Source organism: Pseudorca crassidens, chromosome 1 (genome assembly GCF_039906515.1).
Source record: "Pseudorca crassidens isolate mPseCra1 chromosome 1, mPseCra1.hap1, whole genome shotgun sequence".
In the NCBI taxonomy this organism is placed as follows: Eukaryota; Metazoa; Chordata; class Mammalia; order Artiodactyla; family Delphinidae; genus Pseudorca; species Pseudorca crassidens.
The window spans coordinates 14668870-14693685 of record NC_090296.1 but is presented as its reverse complement, the minus strand read 5'-3'; the positions used below and the strand labels follow the sequence as shown (position 1 = coordinate 14693685).

Genomic DNA, 24816 nt, shown 5'->3' with positions numbered 1-24816 from the left:
AGTTAGACATCTCTGTTTCTCTGGCCAACTTCAATTTACACTCAGAGGAAATATTTTTCTCTCTTTTGGTGTCACAACTTCATTTAATTCTTATCATGCATCATTTATTCTGGCTTAGGGATTGTGGTGCTATAAATAATAATACAAATGAGACTTTAAGCAGGGCATGTTCAGTTAGCTAAAATGCCTTGTTTGGCTGTTTACTGTAGTAGTCTCTAAACGGTTTTGATCGCAATCCTGGGAAGTACAAGATTTGTGGGCATATGAATATATTTATGTATAGATTATACGGACATGTGCCACAATATTAATATGTTATGTTCATTATAAAATGTAATACAGAAATTTCTAAGTAATTAAAGGTAAAAACATTTTATTCATTAATGGCAAATGACTTTTTGCCATCACTTGAAATTATTAATAACATCTAACAAGAACAATGTGATTTCACATACTTTATTATTTCTGAACATCTCGGTTGAATCCTTTGTGATTGAGCAATTTGAAGTTCAGTTTGTTTTACTATTTGGTCTTAACGGCTGTCAGAGAGACCTCACAAAGGTATGTAGATCTAAATGGGAAAAGGGTATCATGACACCGAATCCCTGTTTTTAATTCCATCCTCTGATAATGAAAAAGCTTAAGGGTTTTTTTTTTTAATTAGTTTGTTGGTATTGTTAATTGAAATTCAGCTAATAAATATCCATCACTCCTGATACCAATTAGTTGCTCTTGAAAACTTATCAAAGCTACTGAATTTTTATACTTTTAAAAACTGTGCTCTCAAACCACTGAAACTTTTCTTCTGAATTTTTATTTATTTATTTTTTATTATTATTATTATTTTTAGAGGATGATTAATAAATTTTATGGATTATCTGGGCAGTTATGTGATTAAAAATAAAATAGTTTACATTTATTGAGTTCCTACTGTTTACCAGAAACTGTTCTAAGAGTTTCATTTACTTTATAATAAAAATAAGCTCTTATGAGTTTACTTTAAATATTTTACATTTTTTTAAACATCTTTATTGGAGTATAATTGCTTTCCAATGGTGTGTTAGTTTCTACTTTATAACAAAGTGAATCAGTTATACATATACATATGTTCCCATATCTCTTCCCTCTTGCGTCTCCCTCCCTCCCACCCTCCCTATCCCACCCCTCTAGGTGGTCACAAACCACTGAGCTGATCTCCCTGTGCTATGCGGCTGCTTCCCACTAGCTATCTATTTTACGTTTGGTAGTATATATATGTCCATGCCACTCTCTCACTTTGTCACAGCTTACCCTTCCCCCTCCCCATATCCTCAAGTCCATTCTCTAGTAGGTCTGTGTCTTTATTCCCGTCTTGCTCCTAGGTTCTTCATGACTTTTTTTTTTTCTTAAACCACTGAAACTTTGTACGAGTTTTTTCACCAGATTAGAACATTCCATTTTTAACTTATTAAACATGCAGGTATGAAGGTTTCAATAGGCGTACACATTTTTTAAAACAGAATCACATTGCCAAATGTCTATTTTCAAAAATGCTCTCCCAATAACGTAGATTCCTTTTGAGAAGCAGTTACCTTCCCACTCACTGTTAAAAGACTGCTTCTATCTTGAATGGCTATATTTAAGTGGATTTTTCAAAATTATACATGTGGTACAAGGGGGCACCTCTTGAAACCATTTAACACAAAAAGGTCAGCAAATTTGGACACTTGTCTTTTTAAATTTTATTTATTTATTTTTGGCGGCATTAGGTCTTCATTGCTGTGCACGGGCTTTCTCTAGTTGCGGCGAGCGGGGGCTACTCTTCGTTGCGGTGCACGGGCTTCTCATTGCGGTGGCTTCTCCTGTTGTGGAGCACGGGCTCTAAGCACGCCAGCTTCAGTAGTTGTGGTGCGCAGGCTCAGTAGTTGTGGCTCGTGGGCTCTAGAGCACAGGCTCAGTAGTTGTGGTGCACGGGCTTAGTTGCTCCGCAGCATGTGGGATCTTCCCGGACCAGGGCTCGAACCCGTGTCCCCCACATTGGCAGAAGGATTCTTAACCACTGCGCCACCAGGGAAGACCGACACACGTCTTTTTGTAAAAGTAAAATGAAGTAATTCTTTTTGTGAAAAAACCACCAGCATGTGGTAGAAATACATTGACTTTGATTACTCTTCTCATCACAAAATGTGCACAAAGATGCTACTATATTTTAAAGGTCTTGATGTTCTGGAAACACCTAAGTAATACTGGCCTCAGGCACTTTGTCTGTGCCTGGCTTGAACTCCTTTGCTCTTCAATAGCTTGCTCAATAATCTGCTTGCAAATGATGCAGCAAAAGAATTTCATATATGTCACTGTTAATGACAGTGAGTGCAGATCTTTATTTCAAATAACCTGCTTGATAATTCCTACTGAGCAGGGCTGGCTTCTGGTCAGATTTCACGAAATTACTTTATCCACATGGGAACACCTGCCAGATGTCCCCCAGTATCTGTTCTCTCCTTCTTCCTCAGTATCAGAAACTCCATTTGAGTGCACATGACTGCCCAAAGCAGGGACTACATTTTCCAGACCCACCTCCCCCTTGTAGCTATTCGTGGCCTTGGAACTAAGTTTTGGTCACTGCGATGTAGGAAGAAATAATGGATAGCCTTAAAAGGAGGGGCATATCTTCTGCTCCCTTTTGGCCTACCTAGCTGGAATTCAGGTGTGATGGCTGAAACCTTGGGAGCCATCTTGAAGCAAGAGGGAGAAGCCAGATGCTGAGGCAGCCGAACAACAAGAGGGGAGGAATCTGGGTCCTTCACAGCTGTGCTGCCATCAAATCAGCCCTGGACTCTCCTGTGTTTACTGCTCTCTTTTTTGAGCTTTGTTGTTCTGGGTTTTCTGGCTCTTACTGCTGTATGAAACCCTAATTAACACACCTGGTAACAGGGTTGATGAGGAACTCATGTTAGCAGTCAGAGAAGAGGCAACTCTGCAATTTTCTCTGCAAGCATGTGCTTACACTATTCTTACTACTTTCAATCTGCAGTTTCCTAACGGAAACTGCTTTTAAGCCACTTGCCATTTTGTCAGAATTAGTTTATAAAGAAAACATAATATAGTCTTTAAATCTACTTTATCAGGTGTGTGTGAACTGCAACATGGGTCTATAACTTTGAAAACAAACGAAGGAGGGGCCACCACTGATCAACCCAACTCTACTCTCCAGACGACTCAAGGACCATTTGTATCCCATGTCTGATGGAATACAGACCATGGGAGAACACCAGCATCCATATTAAATATTAATAAAGCTTCGGGGGGGGAGGTTGGTCAATACATAAATATACAAAGAAGTTCTACTTCCTTTCTGCTCCTCTCCACCCCTACTAACAAATGATTTTTGCACCTTCCTAGTATACAAGCACTCCACCCACTTTAGAGCCCACTGTCAAGGTGTAGATGGACTAATAGCTAACTATAAAATTCTCTCCTGGGGCTTCCCTGGTGGCACAGTGGTTGAGAGTCCGCCTGCCGATGCAGGGGACACGGGTTCGTGCCCCGGTCCGGGAAGATCCCACATGCCGCGGAGCGACTGGGCCCGTGAGCCATGGCCGCTGAGCCTGAGCGTCCGGAGCCTGTGCTCCGCAACGGGAGAGGCCACAACAGCGAGAGGCCCGTGTACCGCAAAAAAAAAAAAAAAAAAAAAAAATTCTCTCCTGGATCATGACAATATGCTGTGAGATGAAAATGTTTACTAGCGAAAAATAAGCATAAATGAGTGTTCTCCATAAAACTGAAAACTTGTAAAAGCAAATGGTAAATCAAGGGGTGGGTTATACATAAAGATTTTGGCACCTTACCTGAATACCTCGAGAATAATCCTTTCCGATAACTTGGGAGCCACCTGCTTAAATGCTTTCTTGAAATCTTCCAGAGTTAAATATCCATGATCTATTTGAAAACAGAATACATAATATTCACACACTTCTATCAGCCCCATGAACTGCTATTTCAGCCATAACATATGCATGAGACTTTAATCTATTAGTAGGAGAAAAGCAGTAAATTATAGTTGATTTTACATATAAGGTAATCTGAGATTGTCTTGTTGGAAGAATTTGAGAATCTAGTAATACTCTCCCTCAGTACAGCCCCAGATGCTCCTGCAGGTTTCTTCCAGCCCCATGATTTGCTGATTCCCTGAGTCCCAGGTAAAGGACTAAGGGACAGACACTGCAACAATGGCATTAGGCTTCAAGTCTTTGTGAATTGCCAGAATAATTCATTCTTCAAAATTCACATTTTTTTCTTGCTTGGTATTAGAACTATATTATTATTTAGAGGAAAACCATTACAGAAGCCAAAATACTGAACCTGGACTCCACAAGTCTTTCAACCCTGTGTTCTGTGGGGAGGGGGTCTGAAGCTACTCCTCTGGGCCACCCCAGCGTGGGAAAACAATTCCTCCAATTATGTGTGGGTCAAAGGAGGAGTCGGAAAAAAAGGCCTCATGTTCTCACAAACTTCCATAAGTAGCTCTTCACCTATATCCCCGCACGGCCAGCCCTTCTGTTGTCCCCATTACACTGCAGGCAAATCATAAGTATTGTATAATTATATAACTGTAGATATTATTTCACCCATCGTAAATGTCAAGAATTTAAGATTGTGATGGAGAAAAAAAAATGTACACCAACGTCTAAGGTAATAGCTAACGAATACAGTAAAATAACCTTCCAAGTATATTATTTTAGTTACTGAGTATGTTCCCATTCACAGTTCCTTAACAGCCATTTTTTATATCAAAACACTTTAAAGATACTTACAGTGCCTGTCAAAAGCTGTGAAGATGTGTCTTATTTCATTCCGATATAGTTGAGCTTCCTTCTTTTTCCTTACAATGTCTAAAAACTCCTTAAGTAATATCCCTAAAAGTTGGAAAAAAACAATTTACTTTCTTCCTCTTTAAGAAGGAAACAAAACATAAACGGAAAGTGATACCACCACAAACAAATGTTACCTTAATTTTTGGTGAGTAGTATTTATTCATAAAGATCTCTAAAGTTGAAAAGACATTTCCTTAAAAGCTAAGTAGACTCCACATTAGCAATCGATGGCAAAAAGGATAGACACTTTCGGAGCTCACTGAGCTCTTCCCGGAGATAAAAGACGATGACCTCGAAAAAGTATGACACTCTTCCCTCTGACAGATCTAACAGACAGGCCCGAAACTACTTATAAAATAAGGTCTCATAATTTTCTTTCCTTATGCGTCTTTAATCCCTTTTTTCCTAGCCAGATGTCATTACGACAGGTTTTTTTCCAGCTGGGAGATCGGGGCGAAGGAGTAGTTTCTCAAAAGTCAATACCAACTGCATACCGCAGATAAAGGTGGAGAGAACATTCCATAAACAATAGCGTTGGCACTGTCCCCAGTCTTAGCTACCTCCCATGACTGTTCTGTAGCCTCAGGCTCTGCTTCCTGTGATTCTCATAATAAAAGAGCTCAGCATGATCATATGAGATTGGATACTGTGCTTACAATGTCTATTAAAATGAATTCTAGGGCTTCCCTGGTGGTGCAGTGGTTGAGAGTCCGCCTGCCGATGCAGGGGACATGGGTTCATGCCCCGGTCCGGGAAGATCCCACATGCCGCGGAGCGGCTGGGCCCGTGAGCCATGGCCGCTGAGCCTGAGCATCCGGAGCCTGTGCTCCGCAACGGGAGAGGCCACAGCAGTGAGAGGCCCGCGTACCGCAAAAAAAAAGAATTCTAATGTGATCTTTGTAGTAGGTTTAAAGAATGCAGCCAAGAATTTAAACATTCTAGTGAAATGAGTCCTAAATATCTAAAAAGAGCAGTTCGTTTTTACAAGTCAGAATTTCCATTTAAAAATGTATCACTGTTTTAAAAATAGCCCCAAATCACACAATAACCACATGCTAATTTTTAAGAACTTGCACCCTTTCCAAAAGGGAATATTTTGGTGAGGTATACTGAACTATACACATTTCCCGAAATAGTTCCGATGGTTTTTTAAAAAGTAGAAAATAGTTTTCTTAATTTTCCACATTTTTCTTACTTGTAGTTAAAGATTCAGAAATTTAAAAAGTCCATCTATCTTTATGTGTTTATAAATGATTCTCTTACAACTCTTTAGGACCCACTGGGTGCCAGGCACTGCATTAAGCTCTGGGAATAGAGGGGAAAAGAGAACACACACGATTCCAGTGCCAAGGGTCACTGGTCTAGTGACACAGACGGTGATGATACAGATTCAATGACAAACGTACACATAATTACAAACTGTGGCGTGCGCAACCAGGGGAAAACAGGAGGGTATAAAACGCGTCACAGAAATCCTCCCGTAGAGCAGACTCTGGGGAAGGAGAGATCTCACAGAGGAGGTAATAGATAGGCTAAGACCTAAATGATGAGAAGACACCAACTGGCTAAAGGTGGGAAGAAGAGCATTCCAGGCCGTGGAAAGAGCACGTGCCAAGGCCATGGGGTGGGGAGTGGGAGAAGTGAAAACAGGCCACAGTGGCTCGAATGCGGTGAAGATGGCGCTGGTGAGGTGGGCAGGGGCCCGAACGCATAGCCCCTCATGGGCCCCGGGAAATAATCTGATTTTTATTTCAGTTGCGATAGGAAGTCAATAAAGTTTGAACTGAGAAGTGACATGATCTGATTTAGATTTTGGAAAGATCTCTCTGGCTATTGTTTTGAAAAAGGACTGGGGAGATAGCAAAATATAAAAAAGGAGACTCGTTAGGATCCTACTGGCAAGAGATGTGGTCACGAGGGTGCGGGCAGCGGGAACGGAGGGCAGTGGAAGGTTCCAGACATACTGCAGAAAAGATGGAGGGTCAGACGTAGTGCAAGAGAAAGAAGATGTCAAGAATAAGCCCTAGGTTCTGGCTTGAGGACTAGGTGGTTTGAGGAGTCATTTAAAGAGATAAGAAAGACGGGGGGAAGCAGGATGGGGGTGGTGCTGAGATGGAGTTGCAATTTGGAGATGTAAGCTGTTTGAGGCTTCGGAGAAAACCAAGAGCAAGAGTCAAGAAAGCAGCAGCAGGCGTATCTCCTGGCACCTACCAGAGTGCTTGGCATGTGCTTGATAAATACGCATTGTATGGAATCAGCGTTTCCCCCATGGCAGTGGAGGATGTGCAGTGATGCAGCTCCATTCTCATTGGGTCCCATGGTAACTATTTGGCCACACGTCTGCCTGAGACACACGGAGGGAAAGTACTGCCTGTTGTCAAAATTTATCCACACAATATTCAAACCTAAAATTACCACTTCACAAAGACTTTCCATAATTCTACTGCCACCACATTTCATACGCAATGAGAAATGCATTACCTGTGTCCACCCCTGGAGTGAAAGTATGTTCAGAACATTCTAATTCCAAGCAGATACCTGCTTGTAGGAGGCATTCCTCACATGTTTGTTGAATAAGTAAATAAAATCATAGGAAGACGTTATTTCTAGTTTTCAGCAAAAAGCGTTAAAATGTGTTTTAAATGCTCTTATAACTGTAAATTAATGCCAAAAAGTAGGTCTCTATTTATTCACATATCCAGCAAAATCGTCATTTTAGAAACCCCAATTTCTTAATACCTATGACACAGTAAAAAACAAAATTCAGAGGAAAAGGAAATGAATACATAATATTTGTTCTTCGTTTAATTGCATCTGATTTCGGGAAATGGTAAGAAAAACAGCACAGTTCCATGGTTCAATGTGTGATTCAGATTCACAAGAACAAAAAAAGTGCATGAGTGGTGAATGATATATTTTAAACCACATATTCAGAAAACTCATCCGTATTTGGGTCTATAAAGTAGTCAGGTCTTTTTTTTTTTTTTTTTTTTTTGCGGTACGCGGGCCTCTCACTGTTGTGGCCTCTCCCGTTGCGGAGCGCAAGCTCAGCGGCCATGGCTCACGGGCCCAGCCGCTCCGCGGCATGTGGGATCCTCCTAGACCAGAACACGAACCCGCGTCCCCTGCATCGGCAGGCGGACTCTCAACCACTGCGCCACCAGGGAAGCCCAGTAGTCAGGTCTTTATTTCATATCTTGGGGGATAAAAAGCACATGTTCTTTAGTGTTCCCTAGGAGAAAATATGTGGATTTCAACTATATGTTTATTACCATTTAAAAGGAAGAAACCATCTAATAATGCAAATAACTCTATTTACATAATCAAGTTCATTCACACTATTTTCCCACAGGCTCGGATACCTTATTTTTTAAAGTCAATATTAAACGACGTAAACATATCTCACTGCCCCATCCCCATCCCCTTGTCTTAATCTTCGATGGCAACACATACAAATGCATTCAATACCATGCAAGTCCCTTTTCTAAAAAGGATAGAGAAGTTTCCATTCAGCTGAGCTCTCATGTTGTAGTAGTATGATCACTTTCCAAAGCCAAGGCATAAAAGGTTTGCTATTCCTACAGCTCTGTAATGCAAACACATTAATGTAAGTTTTATATGTTTTACTGCTGTTTAAATGGCCTAGAAATAGAGTTCCTACTACTAGCTCCACCTGCTGTCACAACATTCAAACCTAAAATTACCACTTCACAAAGACTTTCCATAATTCTACTGCCACCACATTTCATACACAATGAGAAATGCATTACCTGTTTCCACCCCTGGAGTGAAAGTATGTTCAGAACATTCTAATTCCAAATACGAGGTTGGGTCTTCTCTGTAAACTGTCCCAGCAATAAAAGTTACCTAAACACACTTTGCTGTAGCTAGACGTTGGGATCACAACAGGAACCACGTAGACCTATATGTTTATCTGTGTTCATTATTAATCTGCAGAAGGTGTTTAGAAGTTGCCCGGGTAGCTGGACTCTACCAGTAGTTCTCTGACTTTGTTTTAGCTGTAGGAAAGGTTCTTCTTTCTAAAACAGGAACGCCCAGTATGTAGAGATGAAGGCAAAGCTATTCGGTTTGCAGTGAGGTGGGCTCCTCACTGTTCCCTCTCCAGCAGTGCCTCTGCAAGTGCCCCCCACAGGACACAAGACTGAGGATCATGCCTCAAAGGCCACTGGGACCAATGATCTTTACGAATCCTTCCAGACTCTGCAAGTCTGTGCATTTTCCGTATCACTGAAAGCACTCCCTTCCATTTTATAAACTACTCTTGGCGAAATGGACTCTTCGTGTTCTATAATGAATATATATATTTTTTACTTTCCAATCTACTTAATACATGTGATATAGATATATCATATACGGAAGTGTTATCTTTTCCCCCTTTTTTGTTTTTAAGCAATTTCCTAGGAAGGTAATCATCTTTCACCACAGGGGTGGATATATTCAAAAAGTCCAATAAAACTATATAAATTTTCCCTCGAAAGTTGTTTTTTTTCTTTTTTTTTGTGGCTCACAGTTCTAAGCTTCAGGGTCAGTGTGTACAGAGAAATCCTCTTGAAAATGTAGTCATCTAGTTTCTGGCTATCACAGCAAGCTTAAATTAGAAACTGCAATAAACCTGGGAGAATGAAAGAGAAAATAATAAAAATGCCAAGTGTTTTAGACTGTAAGTCTGGTCCTGGATTTAGTAGAAAAGAGAGGGCTCACAGTCATTGGGCCATCTATTAATTTTTCCAGGGATTGAAAATGCCTAAAAATGAGGGCTTAAAAGGATTAAGTGGCCTTTTAAAAGGTATAATACAAGCCTTTTCTAGTTTGAGAAATAAAATTCAGATTATGACTTTTGGAGGTCATGCAGGAAAAAAAAAAGGATAGAATGTGTTTGCATAAAAAGATTGTAAGGACAGAAGGGCTTTCGTGGCATCAAGAGCAGTGAGTTGTCACAGTAAGATGGGTAAGTAAATTCAGAGGACTAATATTTTCTTCCAGCTACACGCATAAGAGTAGGGGCATGAAGAGAAAAGAATCCACCTTAATGGAAGAAAGCAAGTTTTACTCTATCATTGGGAGGGAAATGAGGAAGAGTAAAAACAGGTTACAGTGGAATAGAGAATTCTGAACCAATGAAACCTTATTCCTACCAAACGTGGACAGGAATCGTCATCTTTTTTTATTATGCACATCTCCTGCTCATAACCCTTCAAAGGTTCCTCAGCGATATCAGTGCAAAGCCCCGATCCCTTATTCTGGAATTTAAAGCTTCACTCTTCCTTCCAGGTAAACTGGTCCTTATATCTTCCCCTCTCCAGCTCTCAGCTTCCATCAGGGCTGCTCGCTGGGGTGCAGCTGGCTTGCGGCTCGCACCGCACTCCCCGCGGCAGCACGAGAAAGCAGGACTCCACGGGGGCGGGGGCTTCCGTTTCCGGCAGGACTTGATACCAACACAGGGACAGCTGAGGAGCACTTTGGGCCTGCAAATCTGAGGGGGGACCGGCAAAAGGGTGCGCTGTAAAACGGGGGGCAGGGATCTGAGAGAAGAGGGTGAGACGCTTGGGGGTAGGGGGTCTGTAGGAGAAACCCCACAGGGCGAGCATGCAGGAAGAGACCCTGCGGAGAAGAAAGTGATGGAGGGACCTGTGATGGAGGGCGAGTGGTGAGTGATAAAGCCCCTCCTCTGGACCATTAACAGACACCTCGGCAAAGTCTCCAGGACATGACAGGCAACATTTGCATGGGTGTGGACTGTGCAGGGAAGTCTAAATTTGCACGGAGTTCTTCATCCACGCTGGCACCAGCAGAGCACAGGCAGCACCAGGAGCTGGAGGACAAGCTCGCAGCTGGCATCTGCCTTTATTCATTCTCCCTGTTCTCCTCTTTGCTTCTCCACCTTTTGCAAACCCCACCCAGCGTTCCACATCCGGCTCTGGCCCACACCTCGGGCAGGAAGGGAGTGCCACTCCCTTCGAAACCCTTACAGGTCTTCTTGTCTATTGTGTTCGTGTGACATCTGGCCATCACAGAAGTGACAATACTTCTTTAATCTTCCCTATCAAATATGACATTTTTAAAGAGTGTCTTTAGGTCAGTGTCTAATTCTTTTTTACCCCTACAAGGAAACTTACTCATCATCTTTAAATGGGGAATTAAATACATTAATTGAGAGGGGAATATCTGTGGGCGATACCACAAAATGGTCCTATGATTTCAAGATAAGGTAAGTATAATGTGTATGTGTTTCCTGATGATAGAAATGAACAAAGAAGTCAACTGAAATCTGAAGTCAAACAACAGCCTGCTACACCTGCTATACTGTGGCCTCAGTTCCTTAGATAGGGGCCCAAAACAACAAAATATACACAAAACAAATACAAAAAAATGTGTTTACAATGTAACTTAGAAGACTAGAAAACAGACATTTAAATTTAGGAAAAGAATACTTTTATAGTCAACTATCTGGCTCAAAACACCTCAGCCAAGATAGCAATAAATAAAAGCCATTAACCTCATCATCCACAAATTATTTTTCAATTAAACTGACCCTGGATAGCATGACTGAGTCAAACAGTCCATCATCACCATTGTAATGAATCAATCTCTTTGATTTTTCCATTTTTTAAAGTTGCAGGTTAAAAGTAAGCTCCTGGAAAGCTTTTTTATTTCTAAGTATGAAAGTAAAATATGTTCACTGTATTGAAAGGGCAACAATATAAAAAAACAGAAAGAAAGGGGAGAAAAAAGCATGATCTAATCACCCAGTGGAAACAAAATTCTGATATTTTGTTCTGGTTTTTTCCCTCAAGCATATTTTATATAGACCTGGGATAAAAACACACAGAGAGCTGTGTGAGAATGCAGTGGGGCGATGTGCATTGGGCAGATTAAGCAAAAGTCTTATACATCTTAGCTGTTGTTATTCATATAAAATGCTCTACGATTTATCCCACAATGAAGTCAAACCATCTGAGATGACACATGGTCTTGCCCTTCAAAGAACTGCCCAGACAAGTTTGGCATTAAACCACTGGTCTATGCTGAAGAAAGTTCAAGAAACGGCCTTACAGACTTCACTGTTGTGTTTATTGAACAGTTTGTGGACATCAGTGTCCACTTATTAGTCTCTCCTCCACGAGACATCGTGGGGGAAATATCCCACATCAGGGAAAACTATGTCTCTCTAGAAAAGGAGTTTCTGTGGTGTGGATGCTGACTTCTGCACTTGGTTGTGATTCCGTTTGATCTGGACACTCAGTAGCTCGGAACCAAATTTGACATCAGCCTCTAGCGGCTGCACAGAACCTTGTGATTTGTGTTTTGTGTACTGACCCACTCCTGATTTCGACTCATTCATTCATTAAGTTCCCAGGACAATGAAGACTGGCCTCAGCTCCATCAATATGATCCATGACACTATTAACCTCAAGGGAAGGGTTTATCAAATGGTTGAGAGAGTAAGCTTGGAGATTACACTACTGTGGTCTGCCACCCTGCACAGATTACTTAACCTCTCTAAGCTTCAGGATTGTTTTAACTTATAAAATGGGATAATCCTAACATAGAGTTCTATTAAATTTAACAATCCATGCATAATACTCATCACAGAGTCTGCACATGGTAAACACTCAAGGAATCAAAGCTATAATTATTATCTATAATAATAATAAATACTGTAACACATGTAAACGTATCTTATAAACCAATAAAGAACCATCAAATGCCAGGATTAAGATCTTTTATTCCTCTCTGGAGCTCAGTTTCCTCATTTTAAAAAAGGAAATATATGACTGTTTTCTAGGCTCTTCTAGTTGCAAACTTCTTTCATTTTCTATAGTTAGAGGAGATATGAAATGTTCTATACCCTTAGAGAACAGAAATAAAACCCTCTAAAATTAGGTAGCAATAGTGTGTATTGGAACCAATCCCAACACTGATCTGCTGCTTCCTTAAACAAGTGGCTTGATTTTTTTCCCCCTATTAATATAAGTCCTTGTTCCTGGTGCCTAAACAGTTTTTGCTGATACTCACGTGCTTGTTAAGTTACAGGCATTAAAAATGTCATTAACACCTTTTTGCTACTCATTCTGGCTGCCCTCAAATTCTCCCAGTGTGACTTCCCTTGAGACATCCTAGTCTTCTAATGGCTTTGTCTTAACTTTTCACTCTTTTTAATTTTCACAAGGAACCTCTACAGAAACGACCCACCTTTTAGAGAGACCTTGGGAAGCAGGGCCTGGGCATCCAGGTTTAGGTACTGTATGAAATGTGTGCATCGTCAGGGCTCTGCCCAGTCAGACTCAATCCAGGATGTGAGTCTGGACCTTCCCCCAGGAAGCTGGGCAGCAAATGGGCTCTGTGTGGAGGGTGCTTTGGGGTTGCAAGCTGGAGATATGGTACAACCTTGTCTGGATGTAAGAAGAGCTACACCTAGTGGGAGAATTCCCAAGTCACAGCTACTCAGAAGAACTCTGGGAAGTTGATTACCTGAATTAATAGCTCCCAGAAAGCCAAGGCCAACCTTTCAGTTCTTCAAGATCAAAACATTAAGGAGAGAGATAATATATTTGGTAGAATAATCTGTGTATAAACTCTCTTCGATAATATATTTGGTAAAATAATCTGTATATAAACTCTCTTCCTGTAAGAAAAATAACATGTAAATGTGACTCATGTCACTGAAAGGGAGAAAAGAAGGAGCTGGTCTGAAATTGGTTCACTACTAACAGTCCTAATGAAAAAATTTTATGTTAGCAGCATTCAGAGTTCAGCAGTGACTTCCTGCTAAGATGGCTATTTTACTCTTTCCCTGGGATGTCTGTGGTCTTGAGTCTCCCCTTTCAAGGGGACATGAACTGAAGGTAAGTCTACTCCTTTAATCATGAAGAAAGTGATGCTTTGAGAAAATTAATCTGCTGTTGATATCAGGGCCAGAAGAGGAAGGGAAAAGCCTGGAAGCTTGTAGACTACGGAAACCCCTTCCACAGTAATTCTGTAGCAAGGTACTAAGCACCTACACTTTGACCTCGTTCCTCCAACCCGATCTTCCCTTGAATTTCTCAGATGACTAATTTACTTTGTAACCTTTTGAAATATACTTAAAAATTAATTATTAGGAAAAGATGCTGTGACAAGAAGCATCCTAATGATCTGATGGGGAAGTGGATGTGAGAGTACCTATAATATCCCTGATATTAAATGCAAGGGATGTGATACGGGAGCAGGTCCCAGAGCACATCACCAAAGTCGGAAAGCCCTCATAGGGAAGCCTACTTTCAGCATCAAAAACTCCAGTTCTGAAGCAATCCTTAGACTATTATGAATTTGAGAAAATGTCCCATACTAAGGCAGTCTTCATTATACATAAGAGAACTCAGGTGTGGGACAGGCCACATGAAGGGAATGTAGAGAACCTCATTCAAAACCTAAAGCTTTAATGTACATCAGAACTAATATTAAAAGGAAGCTCCATGACTGCAAAAATGTGAGAACTGTTTCTGCAGGAAGTCCAAATCCAAGCATTAGAGAACTCAGGAAGGAGAGGAAAGGTTCATGAAATTTACAAAATATCTCCAGCCTCAAGTCAATCCTCTCTCAAACATCAGAAAAAAAGAAAAGGCAGGGGAGGAAACTAACAACCGCATACTTGGAAGATCCTTTTGCCACAGACCAGTCCTCATTTTACATCAGAGCACTCACACTCAAGAGGAACCTTTAGAATGTAATGAAGGTGGGAAAGAAAACCTTCTGCCAGAATTTACCCTTCAATGTACATCAAATTACCCGTAGAGAAACCATATGAACGTAACACATGCGTATAAGTCATATCTTACTAAATGTGAGCTAATACACATGGGGGGAAAACTCAGGATACTGAATGTGGAAGGTTTTTTCAGAAGTCAACCTTTATATCAGAGAACTCACTACACCTGTAAAGAACATGGGTAACCTTTCTTCCAGAATAACACCTGTCTGTACATCAAAGAACTGATTAAGGAAAGAAAACCTTCCGTGTGAAGTCAAATCCCTAATTCAGAACCAAAGAACACACATAAGGGAGAAAATGTCCGGGAATAATGAATGTGAGAGTGCTTCTGGCAAACTACACGTATTTATGTAGAAACACTACATAAGCAAGAGCAGCATAAGACATGCATCCAGACAGAATCACTCACTGACTCTCAGGGGACTCCTAAAGGAGAGAAACCCTAACAATGCAAAAAATGCGGGAAATCCTTCTGCCAGAAGACAGAAATCTTTATAGACTGGAATATTCACATAGAAACCCAGAGAAAATATGTAAGGAAGGCTTCACCAAGAAGTTACAACCTAAATTGAACAGCAAAGAAACATCATTTGAATACTTTGAAAGCGTGAAAATTTTTAACATGAAATTTAAAGCCTGGGGAAATTCTATCAAGTTAGGGAGTATGTCAAAAACAACTTCTCCTAGCAATAATATTGTTCAAAAAGTCATGTTTAACATGTGATACCAAGCCTGTATCCAAAAAATAATCTAGTAAACTCTTCTGTAAATCCAAAATTTATAAATAAAAAGATTTTTAAAAAGAAAAAAGTCAAGCCAGTCTAAAGGACACAGGAGCCAGCTCAAGGAGGCACTCAATGGCCAAATCTGTGGTAAGTGGAGCACTAAAATAATTAAGTAAAGTAATGAATTATAAATCATTAAAAACATACAAATTTATGAGTCCATACTGATAAAAGAGAAATAGATTGATCAATCAAGAAGACGGGAAGTCTCTTGCTTATAGTAAAAATGCCAAGGGCTAACTGAAAGAAGCACTGGGATTATAAAATGATTACTTTGCAATCATATGGCAAAAACTGGATCAGACAAGAATCATAAATGGATACCAAATCCAGGCGGAAATTTTGATGAGAAGCAGAATATCTGCAACATCGAACGTGTCTCTCCACAGGCTGCTGATTAGTTGCAAGGGAAGAAAATATAAAGAGAAATAATACAATGGAGAAATCCGACAACGTCATGACTGGTGATAAAATTAGTATCTACAGGAGACAGACAGACACTGTGTGCCTCCAGATGTGGCACCCTGAGAGCGACATATCACCCAAATAGGATTCTGGCTGAGGGTGCTTAACCTCGAACCTACTTACAGAGAAACGTCATGCAAACACAAGATGAGGGCTGTTCCTAAAAAAAGGAAACCATGAGGGGTGGGCTATTTCCTCAAAAATATCAATGTTGTAAAAAGGCAAAAAAAAAAAAAAAAGGGCTCCCCTGGTGGCGCAGTGGTTGAGAATCTGCCTGCTAATGCAGGGGACACGAGTTCGAGCCCTGGTCTGGGAGGATCCCACATGCCGCGGAGCAACTAGGCCCGTGAGCCACAACTACTGAGCCTGCGCATCTGGAGCCTGTGCTCCGCAACAAGAGAGGCCGCGATAGTGAGAGGCCTGCGCACCGCGATGAAGAATGGCCCCCACTTGCCACAACTAGAGAAAGCCCTCACATAGAAATGAAGACCCAACACAGCAAAAATAAATAAATAAATAAATAAATAAATAAATAAATAAATAAACAAACTCCTAACCCCAACATCTTCTTTAAAAAAAAAAAAGTCTCTAGAAATAGCCCAGATTAAAGGAGCCTAAAGAGACATGATACCAAGGACTAATTCCTGTATTAAATGAGGAAAGATGCTAATAAGAACATAATTAGATCAAGTGACAACATTGCAATATAGACGGTAAAGCAGATAAAGACAAGTATTAATATAAACTTATGATGGGTGTGCCGTGGTTATGGACAGCTCAGCGAGAGGATGGAGAAGAGGCAGAAAGTGCAGAAGAGAAGGTAGATGGGGTAAAATATGAACAGTAAGTGAATCTGGCTAAAGGGTATACAGCTATTCTCTGTACTACTTTTATCTTGCAACTTTCCATAAGCCTCAAATTACATTCCCCCAAAAAGGAATTTTTGAAAAGCCAATTCAGCATGCTCTGGACCCTATCTCCTCCAACAATAGGTAGTTATCTCTCTGTCTCATTTGCCTTTCCCCTCCTCACTAGATCATTCTGCTAAGCTTAGAAACACCTTCTTCATGTTCCAAAAAAAGGCAAACAAAAGCAAAGCAAACAGCTCTTGATCCACAGCTACTGGACCCACTGAAAGACTTATCTACTCACATTGTCACTTTGCCACTTTCCCTTTATCTTCAAACCACTGCAGCCTGGCCTCTGCCCCCATGACGTGGTGACACTGCTCTTCCTAAAATCACCCGACACCCCTGGGTTGCCAGCTCCACGGATCCTCTTCAGTTCTTTTGCTACTTAACCTTTCAACAGCATTGGACACAGTTGACCATACCTCTTCCCTGGAATAGTCACTCCTCTTGGCTTTTGATTAAATACTCTTGATTTTCCTCTGGCCCCTGTGCTCCTCCTAAGTCTCCTTTGCCATCTCTTCATCCCCTACCTGACTTTTAATGGTTATAGTTCCTACAGGTCTCAGTCTACACTCTCCCTCAAGGGGTCTCATCCACTCCCATGGCTTCAAAACCATCCAAACGCTGATGACTCTCAAACTTATTTCTGTGGCCCAGATCTTTCCACTGAATTCCATACTCATACAGCTCAATTGCCTTGACATCATCGACCAAAACCTCTCAAACTCAACATATTCAAAACTGAACTCTTGCACTCCCCAAACCCTAAATCTTCTCCCCCAGTCTTCCCATTTCAGGAAGTGCCACTTCCACTCACTCAGCTGCTCAAGTCAGAAAACCTAGATCATCTGCGGGATGATGAAATTATCAGCAACATTTTTTCTTTATGCTTTTCAGTGGTTTAAAATTTTCCTACAATAAACATACACTTGTGAATACATTAATTAACTAAAATTAAAAGAACCAAGCCTCGTTCTTTTTGGGTAATCAGAAACAAAACAAAGATTTGCTTAAACATAATGCTTTATAGCCTCTACATTTGTTCTTAGTTGTAGTTTCATGAATGTCTAAATAAGAGTACTAAAAATGAACTTTCACATTACCGGAAGTGTTTGGATCTACTGAGGACATCACAGAATCAGCTTCTATCTAGAAAAGAAAAAAGCATAGGATATACAATTTCATCAAATGTTTTCACAGTACAAGTTCTTAATTCCTGGGGTGAGGGGAAGGAATGTATTTTATGAGAAACCAACTTTGTTGAATCCAGCAGACAAGTAACATCACAGGACAGCTATAATAGTCATTTTTCTCTCCTATTAATAAGATACCAGATGCTGATCTACTACAGACTCTGATGGCCCCCAAAACTTTACTACATTGACCAAAACAGTTTATCATATAAAATCAACTTGACTGTCACATATACAGAATAACCTAAAAGGTAACATTTCTGTTTTAGACAAATACAAGCAATTGTTACAATGGGCTCTATGGGTTTAAAATTTTTTTCCTGACTGTAATAGTAACATGATGTAGAAAACATGAAAAATATTTTTTAATTATGAAGAAAAACATCTAAAAAACCAGCCATCCAGTGAAAACCATTGTTAACATTTAGGCCTAGTACAGCTTTTTTTTTTCCCCCTCCATGCATTTTTAAACATATTTGAGAATACACTATATATTAAGTTCGGGGACCTGCCTTCACTGAATATTAAAACGTAAGTGTTTTCCCACATTGTTAAGAGAGCTTTATAAACATCATGGAATTAGAACCTTGGCAACATCTGATGTAGCTTCTCCACCTTGGATTCCATGCCCTGCACTTCCCTGGTTCCTCCTGTCCCTCCCAGACAACCAGTTCCCAGTGCATCTTCTTCATGGAGTCCCCACCGACCCTTAAATGTGGGTACGCCCCCCATGTTCTCCCCTCAGGACACTGCCCTTCACACTCCACATACTCCTTTTGGGCAATGCCAGCTCGGTCTCATGCTTTGAGCTACCACCTGTGAGGAATCCCAAATCTATCTCTAGCCCTCACCTCTCCACCCAACTTCAGATTCCTACATCTAAGGGAGGTGGCACAATCTGAGAGCAGATCTTTACCACCATCACCTCAACACCCAGCACAGCACTTAAAAAAGGAATGCACTTGGGGTGCTTCTAGCCTCCTCGAACTTAACATGCCCCAATCCAAACTCACTGCCTTTCCCCCAAACCTACTCCTTCTCAATTTTCTTATTTTCTTATCCCTTTAGTCCTGTTGTCACATCACTCTGATACGGCCACCACATGCAACCATGAATCACCAAGGCATAACTTCTCCCACCACCACAAAGCGCTCCCAGACACTTCATAGCTGCTCTAAATGATGCCCAGATTCCTATTAAAGTTACCACAGAATTAGACCCTTCTCCTTGCCCTCCTCCCTTTCTGTTCTTAATCTCTTCTCTATCTTAGTATTTATCAGAGTTTTATAAGTCTCTCTACACTAAACTGTGAACTATTTCAAAGTAGGGTCTATGTTTATTCACCTTTATATTTCTAGCAACTAGCAAGTGCTCCTTTTATTAAATGGGAACACAATAAATTTCATTCTGTAAACATTTTCATGAATGCAGAAGTGATTTATTATTTTAGTGCCTTACTGCTTCATGACCTGCATTCAGTAAATATTTCGTTTGCTGAAAAGCAATGTTTAAAAATAAAACCCCAAGTTGAATGAGGTAAAATGGCACTAGTGGGCTCTACGTTTTTTAAGGATATACAGTTGTTTCAATGTCACTTTTATACATACTTCTATGTATGTAAACATATCTTCACAGTTTACACTTTCATTTGTATCTGCTGGGCTGGATTAAGCTTTGTTGTGATTGTGACCAATATTCAGGCCACGTGAGCACATCTTATCACATCACCAATTCGTTGTAATAAATGTTCAATGTACACCAAAACAAAAAAACAAAAAAAAACCCCAAACCTCAACCTATTATAAGAGGAAAAATCTGTTAAATTTCACAGAGGGAATACATTAAGTGTCACTTAATAAAACTTCATGATTGTTACAAATAATCGTTAAGTGTATAGGTGATTTGCTATATCAGTATTTCACTGTTTAGCGATCTGCAGTAAACAAGCATTTCCTTTGATTAAAAAATAAAATCCGAAACCTCAACCAAAAGTAAAAATCTGTTAAATTTGATGGTGTGTATGTATGTATGTTACCATATCTCTGTACTTGTCATTAAATTCCTCACTTACATGTTCTAAAATTAAAATCAAGTAAGTAGATCCAAAAGTGATAAAGGTAGAATGAGACCAGATATCTTTCCAGCTGAACCTGGGTTAAATTCAATGCTTCAAAAGCTGAGTCCACTTAGCTGACCTGCTCTGGAATTCCAGCTGAAATGACTGCAGGTTAACAGGAGAGCTGCAATGTCTGGGAACCAGCCCTGAAGCTCCATAATCAACATCTCAGTAACTAAGCAACCCCTAGCAGTTGAACCTACCTGGGTGGTTCATGGGACATATTTATATCAACAGAACATATTAACAGTGAAGTAGTAATACATTTAAGCATAATGAAGAACAGAGAAGTGGGACATCACGTGGTCCCTGGCTTTACAGGGCCCGCAATCTGACAGACAGGTAGAGCCCACTCATAGGCAACAACTGGGCCAAAGTCGTTGCCCAGCCACTTTGTCTAACAACAGCAGGAGGGATGACATTCCAGGCAGAGTCCTGAATGCTCCCTCTGTTTGATGCCTGCAACTGAATTTCTTAAACCTGGCCAAGATCTTGCCCCTGATTAATTCCAGTTCAGCAGCTTAACAAGAGGGATCCATCACTAGAATGGATGTAACAGACAAGAGGAGCAGCACAAGGACAGGAGGCATAGGAAACCTGTCCTACAAAAATGGGAGATTCACTGAAGTTCAGCTCAACTCTCCTTAATTAGTGCAACCTTTCCTGGAGAGCAATGCCCAACAAAATTTCAAATGTACCTAGCACTTGTATCTCTAGGAATTTATTCCACAGAGATATATCCACAAGCAGAGATATAGTTATAAGAGAATGCTCACGGCAGCAATATTTGTAGGAATGAAAAATAATAGAAACAACTGAAATGACCAAAACAAGGAAACTAGCTAAAGAGAATACTAAGCAACTATTTTTTTAATGTGGTGTGTGTGCTTTTATGTTCTTCTATTGTGAAGTGAAAAAAGCAAGTTAAAATAAAATAGGCATACTATGCACCCACTTTTCAATACAATGCTAGGCGTGTTTGTCAATACATAGGAAATTTTGGGATGATACACAATAAACTGTTACTAATGGTAACTCCTGAGGAGTGGGACCCTTTGGTAGGGAGGGAGGGCATTTTACACCCAACTTTATACTTTTCTGGACCATTTTAATTATTTGACTATGTAAATGCATTATTTTCATAATTTAAATGGAGCAAAAATTTTTTTTTAATTTAAGAAAAACAATCCTGCATGCCACTTCCTCTGTGAATTCCTTCTGTTACCAACATCCCACTCCCAGGCTTCCCTCTTGGAACCTCACTAGCATCTCATACTTAATATTATTAGCAGCCTGGTGACTTAGTCTTGATGGATTCTAATTCATTCCTGAGTTGGATTCTTAAGACAAAAGTAAAATTCAGCACTGGACACATCTCTGAAATTGCTCAAAAGGCAGCGGTTTGCTTCATAAACATCCTAAGCTAGCCCTCTGCACTTTATTTAGAATCCATCCACTATTGTATTGTCAGCCCAGTCCCCAAATACAAAAGAAAGTTCTACCTTGGAGGGCTTGTATCCAAACAGCATTACAACAGCAATTTTAAAGTCCTCTCTGCTTAGATAGCCTTTGTTTTCTTCATCGCATGCTTTAAATACCTAAAGAACAGCAAATATCTTCAGTTAATAAGACAGAAACCGTTTGTTCTATTATTACTAAGTTATATTAAGTTTAGACCTCCCAAACCTAAAACTTAGCCAAGAGTAGGGCTGGGAAATGGAATTTCATTATCCTAATTTTAATCCTCAAGAAATCTTAATCTGCTAGGACTTCCCTGGAGAACCAGTGGTTAAGACTCCTAGCTTCCACTTCAGGGGGCACGGGTTCTACCCCTGGTCGGGGAACTAAGATCCCGAATGCTGCCCCCAGGGCCAAAAAGAAAAAGAAATCTTAATGTGCTAAAATTTACTCCCCCCAAAAGTGCAAACGACTTAATCGCTGGGTTAATTCCTTTAAACCATTCGAATAAATTCTACCGAAAGTTCAATCCTAGAATTGGGAAGGTGAGGCAAAAGGCTGGCTTTGAAAGGCGGGAGGAGAGATGGAGATTACAGCTTGTTATACACAGACTATGTCGCGGAGAAAAGAAGGAGTTGGAAGTAGAACACTGGACAGGGATCCAGAAGCCTTGCAGCCCTAGCCTCGGTCATTAACCATGACACTTTGGAAGGACAGTCCAGCCCCTATATGTGCAACAAAGCTGAATGAGAGCCAGGCGGGGTGACGGAAGTGAAAGTCCCGGGTCAAGTTTAAGTCCGAGACAGCCCTCCGGGCACTTACTTCCACCCACTTCTTGTGTTCCGACTGGCTGGCTTCCCACGTCCGCGGCCGGGCCCCGGCCTGGGAGAAAAACATCGCGACAGCCACACGGCAGTCGGGACGCCTGAACTCGCGACCTCTGCGGCCTACTCCCGGCTTGCAGCGACAGCCCGCCAAGCTCCCCGCAGTTCGAGAAGCTGAACTTGGCCGGGTACCTCCAACGTCTTCTCCCATTGGACGGCCTGCGAGCCACTGGCGTTGACCCCGCAGCTCTATTGGCCAGAGACTTTGTTTAATAACGTTTCCTTGGAACAGCCTATGGCGGAGGGGCTTCCAGGCCCGCCCCCAGCCTTGGCTCCGCCCCTCTCGCCCCTTAAACTCCTGGCGCGCGGCTATGGATCCCGCACATCCAGGTGCTGTTTCAACGTGTCCTGCATGATTCTTCTCATTTTCTGCCCCCACACCTTGTAGTAAATTACTTTTGATAATTTTGATCAATGGCACTATGCTAAACATTATAGGAGACACAAAAAGAGTGTGAACAAAGCATAAAAGGAACCAATCAAAACAAGACCGGGGCTCCCGTGCAGATCAGCAAGTCATTGGAATCGAGCCCTCCAGGGTGGCTACTGTGTCTGTTCCGTCCTCCCTATAAGCCTAGCACTGAGCACGGTACCTGGCACAAAACAGACTTTCAATAAACGAACCAAGTGAGCCCTTAGGACGTTTATCCCAAGTTATTTCATTCAGTCCTCTAGGAGAGGTGCCTGGTGTGAAGGAAACTCTGAGAATAATATCAACAGCACTGAACCCAAATTCCACAGCAAACATCTTATTAAAGGCAAGGAATATGGCGAGGGTTCCGCTTTGCAAAGTAGTTTATCTCAGACCTCTCTCTTCTGACAAATCAGTAAGATTAAAAAGGCAACACACACACACACAGGCACACGCGCCTGTTTCAACGAAGAAACGGGCATTCGAGGTTGAGTCTAAGGGAGCTCGTTTAACCTTTTATTTTACAGCAGGTTTTACAGTCCGCTCCCCCAGGAGAACCCACTCCTCCCGGGACACCGGTCTCAGCCCTCAGCTTCCTCGAACCTCTCAGGTGATCCTGTCTCTGCCTTTAAAATACTAACCCCCTCCCACCCACCCCCACACCCCCCACCCCCGCCACACACACACCTCGAGCTCCGGGAGTCTGAAGCTATGAGAACCTCTGCAAAGCGGATGAGTTTTGCTAATTAACTACGGGAGAAGTGAGGGAAATTTCTTTTCCTCTCTCCCCCTTTTAGGAGACGCGCCCAGGAGGTGAGAGGGGAGCTGGAGGCGGCCAGGTCTTCTCTCCGCCCCTTCCTGCGGGAGCGCCCCCTCAGCCCCTCATGAGCCGGAGGGCTTTAGGACCCAGCTGCGGGCGTCCCGGAAGGGGAAGGGGCAGGGTCACTCTGCGCGCGCTGCCGGCTGGAGGGTTTGAAGCGCGCGCAGGCGCGAGTGGCGGCGGAGCGGCGGGATCCTAGGTGGCTGCGCGTTCTGGGGGCTTCAGGTGAGTGGAGGCCGCGGGTTCCGGGGCCTCCGGTACGCGTTCGGCAGCTGCCCGCGCTTTTGCTCCTTCCGGCCTGGAGCGCGGGCAGCCGGCGTCCGGCGAATTCTTGAGTGTCCCGCGGGGCTGGAGGTGGATGCGGAGGGAAGCGGAGCATCTTGTAAAGACACTAGGTAGGGTCCCCTTCTGGGCCTCGGCTTCCTCCAGTAATAGTACCTCTTTGGCGCGAGCAGCTGCTGCTTGAGGAGACCAGAGTCCTGCTGGAAGGGTCCCTCTCCGCGGATTCTTATTCTGGCTCCTCCACGTAGTAGGCAGATGGTCTGGAGAGTTAGTGATAGCTAGCATGTTGGGCGCTTACTCTGTGCCAGGCACTTAACCTCTGTGTTTAGTCTCCCCATAAATGGAAACAGTTGTGAGCGTGAAATGAGTGTATGCTCAGTAAAGGTGAGCGCACAGAAAACAGTGTACCCCGGAATCAGCCCACTTCACTCCATCCCGACTGCCTTCATGAGCTACCAGAGTCCCTCCAGGAGCCGCCTCACTTCGACTTTTGTCTCCCTCCAAACCATTCTCCATACAGAGTTGCAGGGAACGTAATATTTTAAAAAAGTAGATCGGACCAAGGTACTCCCCTTCAGTGGGGCCTACGGTTCTTAGAATAAAATCCAGGATCTTTAACTTACTCCTGCCCACCCCCTTCATCCTGGACCACCTACCTGTCTTCCTTACCCAAGTCTTTCTGTGTGTTTTTGGAGTTACTACACCCTTGTTCTGGTCATTGCAGGTTGGGTTCCCTCACTTGGAATACTCTTCTTTCCCTCCCACACTTTTATTTGTCTGATTCCTTTTCACCCTTCAGAGCTCACTTAGATGTTAAATTCAGGATAGTCGAAGGTAAGGGCATCCCTGTTACTCTCTCATACCT

General features: G+C 41.9%; 2 protein-coding genes across 28 annotated transcripts in view; one reads left to right on the top strand and one right to left on the bottom strand.

Annotated features, from left to right (window-relative positions):
- EFCAB11 (EF-hand calcium binding domain 11) overlaps window positions 1–23753 on the bottom strand; it is a 201222-nt gene extending 177469 nt beyond the window's left edge. For 6 of the 20 annotated variants that reach the window (XR_010941151.1, XM_067728136.1, XM_067728192.1 and 3 more), the window contains exons 1-6: window positions 23537–23746; window positions 22376–22626; window positions 21598–21693; window positions 17890–17935; window positions 4794–4895; window positions 3828–3918 (exon numbers count right to left, since the gene is read on the bottom strand). Coding sequence is in view for 18 of the 20 variants with exons in the window: in XM_067728136.1 (XP_067584237.1) it covers window positions 3828–3918; window positions 4794–4895; window positions 17890–17935; window positions 21598–21693; window positions 22376–22588 (548 nt within the window). In the remaining 2 variants the exon portion in view is untranslated. Of the gene's footprint in view, window positions 1–1165; window positions 2068–3827; window positions 3919–4793; window positions 4896–17889; window positions 17936–21597; window positions 21694–22375; window positions 22627–23536 lie in introns of those variants that run through there. The other 14 variants (XM_067728047.1, XM_067728057.1, XM_067728090.1 and 11 more) reach the window with 8 other exon arrangements.
- Window positions 23754–23901: 148 nt separating this feature from the next.
- Window positions 23902–24816, top strand: part of TDP1 (tyrosyl-DNA phosphodiesterase 1) — a 74598-nt gene continuing 73683 nt past the window's right edge. For 5 of the 8 annotated variants that reach the window (XR_010941129.1, XM_067727993.1, XM_067728003.1 and 2 more), the window contains exon 1: window positions 23912–24064. Coding sequence is in view for 2 of the 8 variants with exons in the window: in XM_067728034.1 (XP_067584135.1) it covers window positions 24028–24064 (37 nt within the window). In the remaining 6 variants the exon portion in view is untranslated. Of the gene's footprint in view, window positions 24065–24816 lie in introns of all 8 variants that reach the window. The other 3 variants (XM_067728034.1, XM_067728024.1, XM_067727983.1) reach the window with 2 other exon arrangements.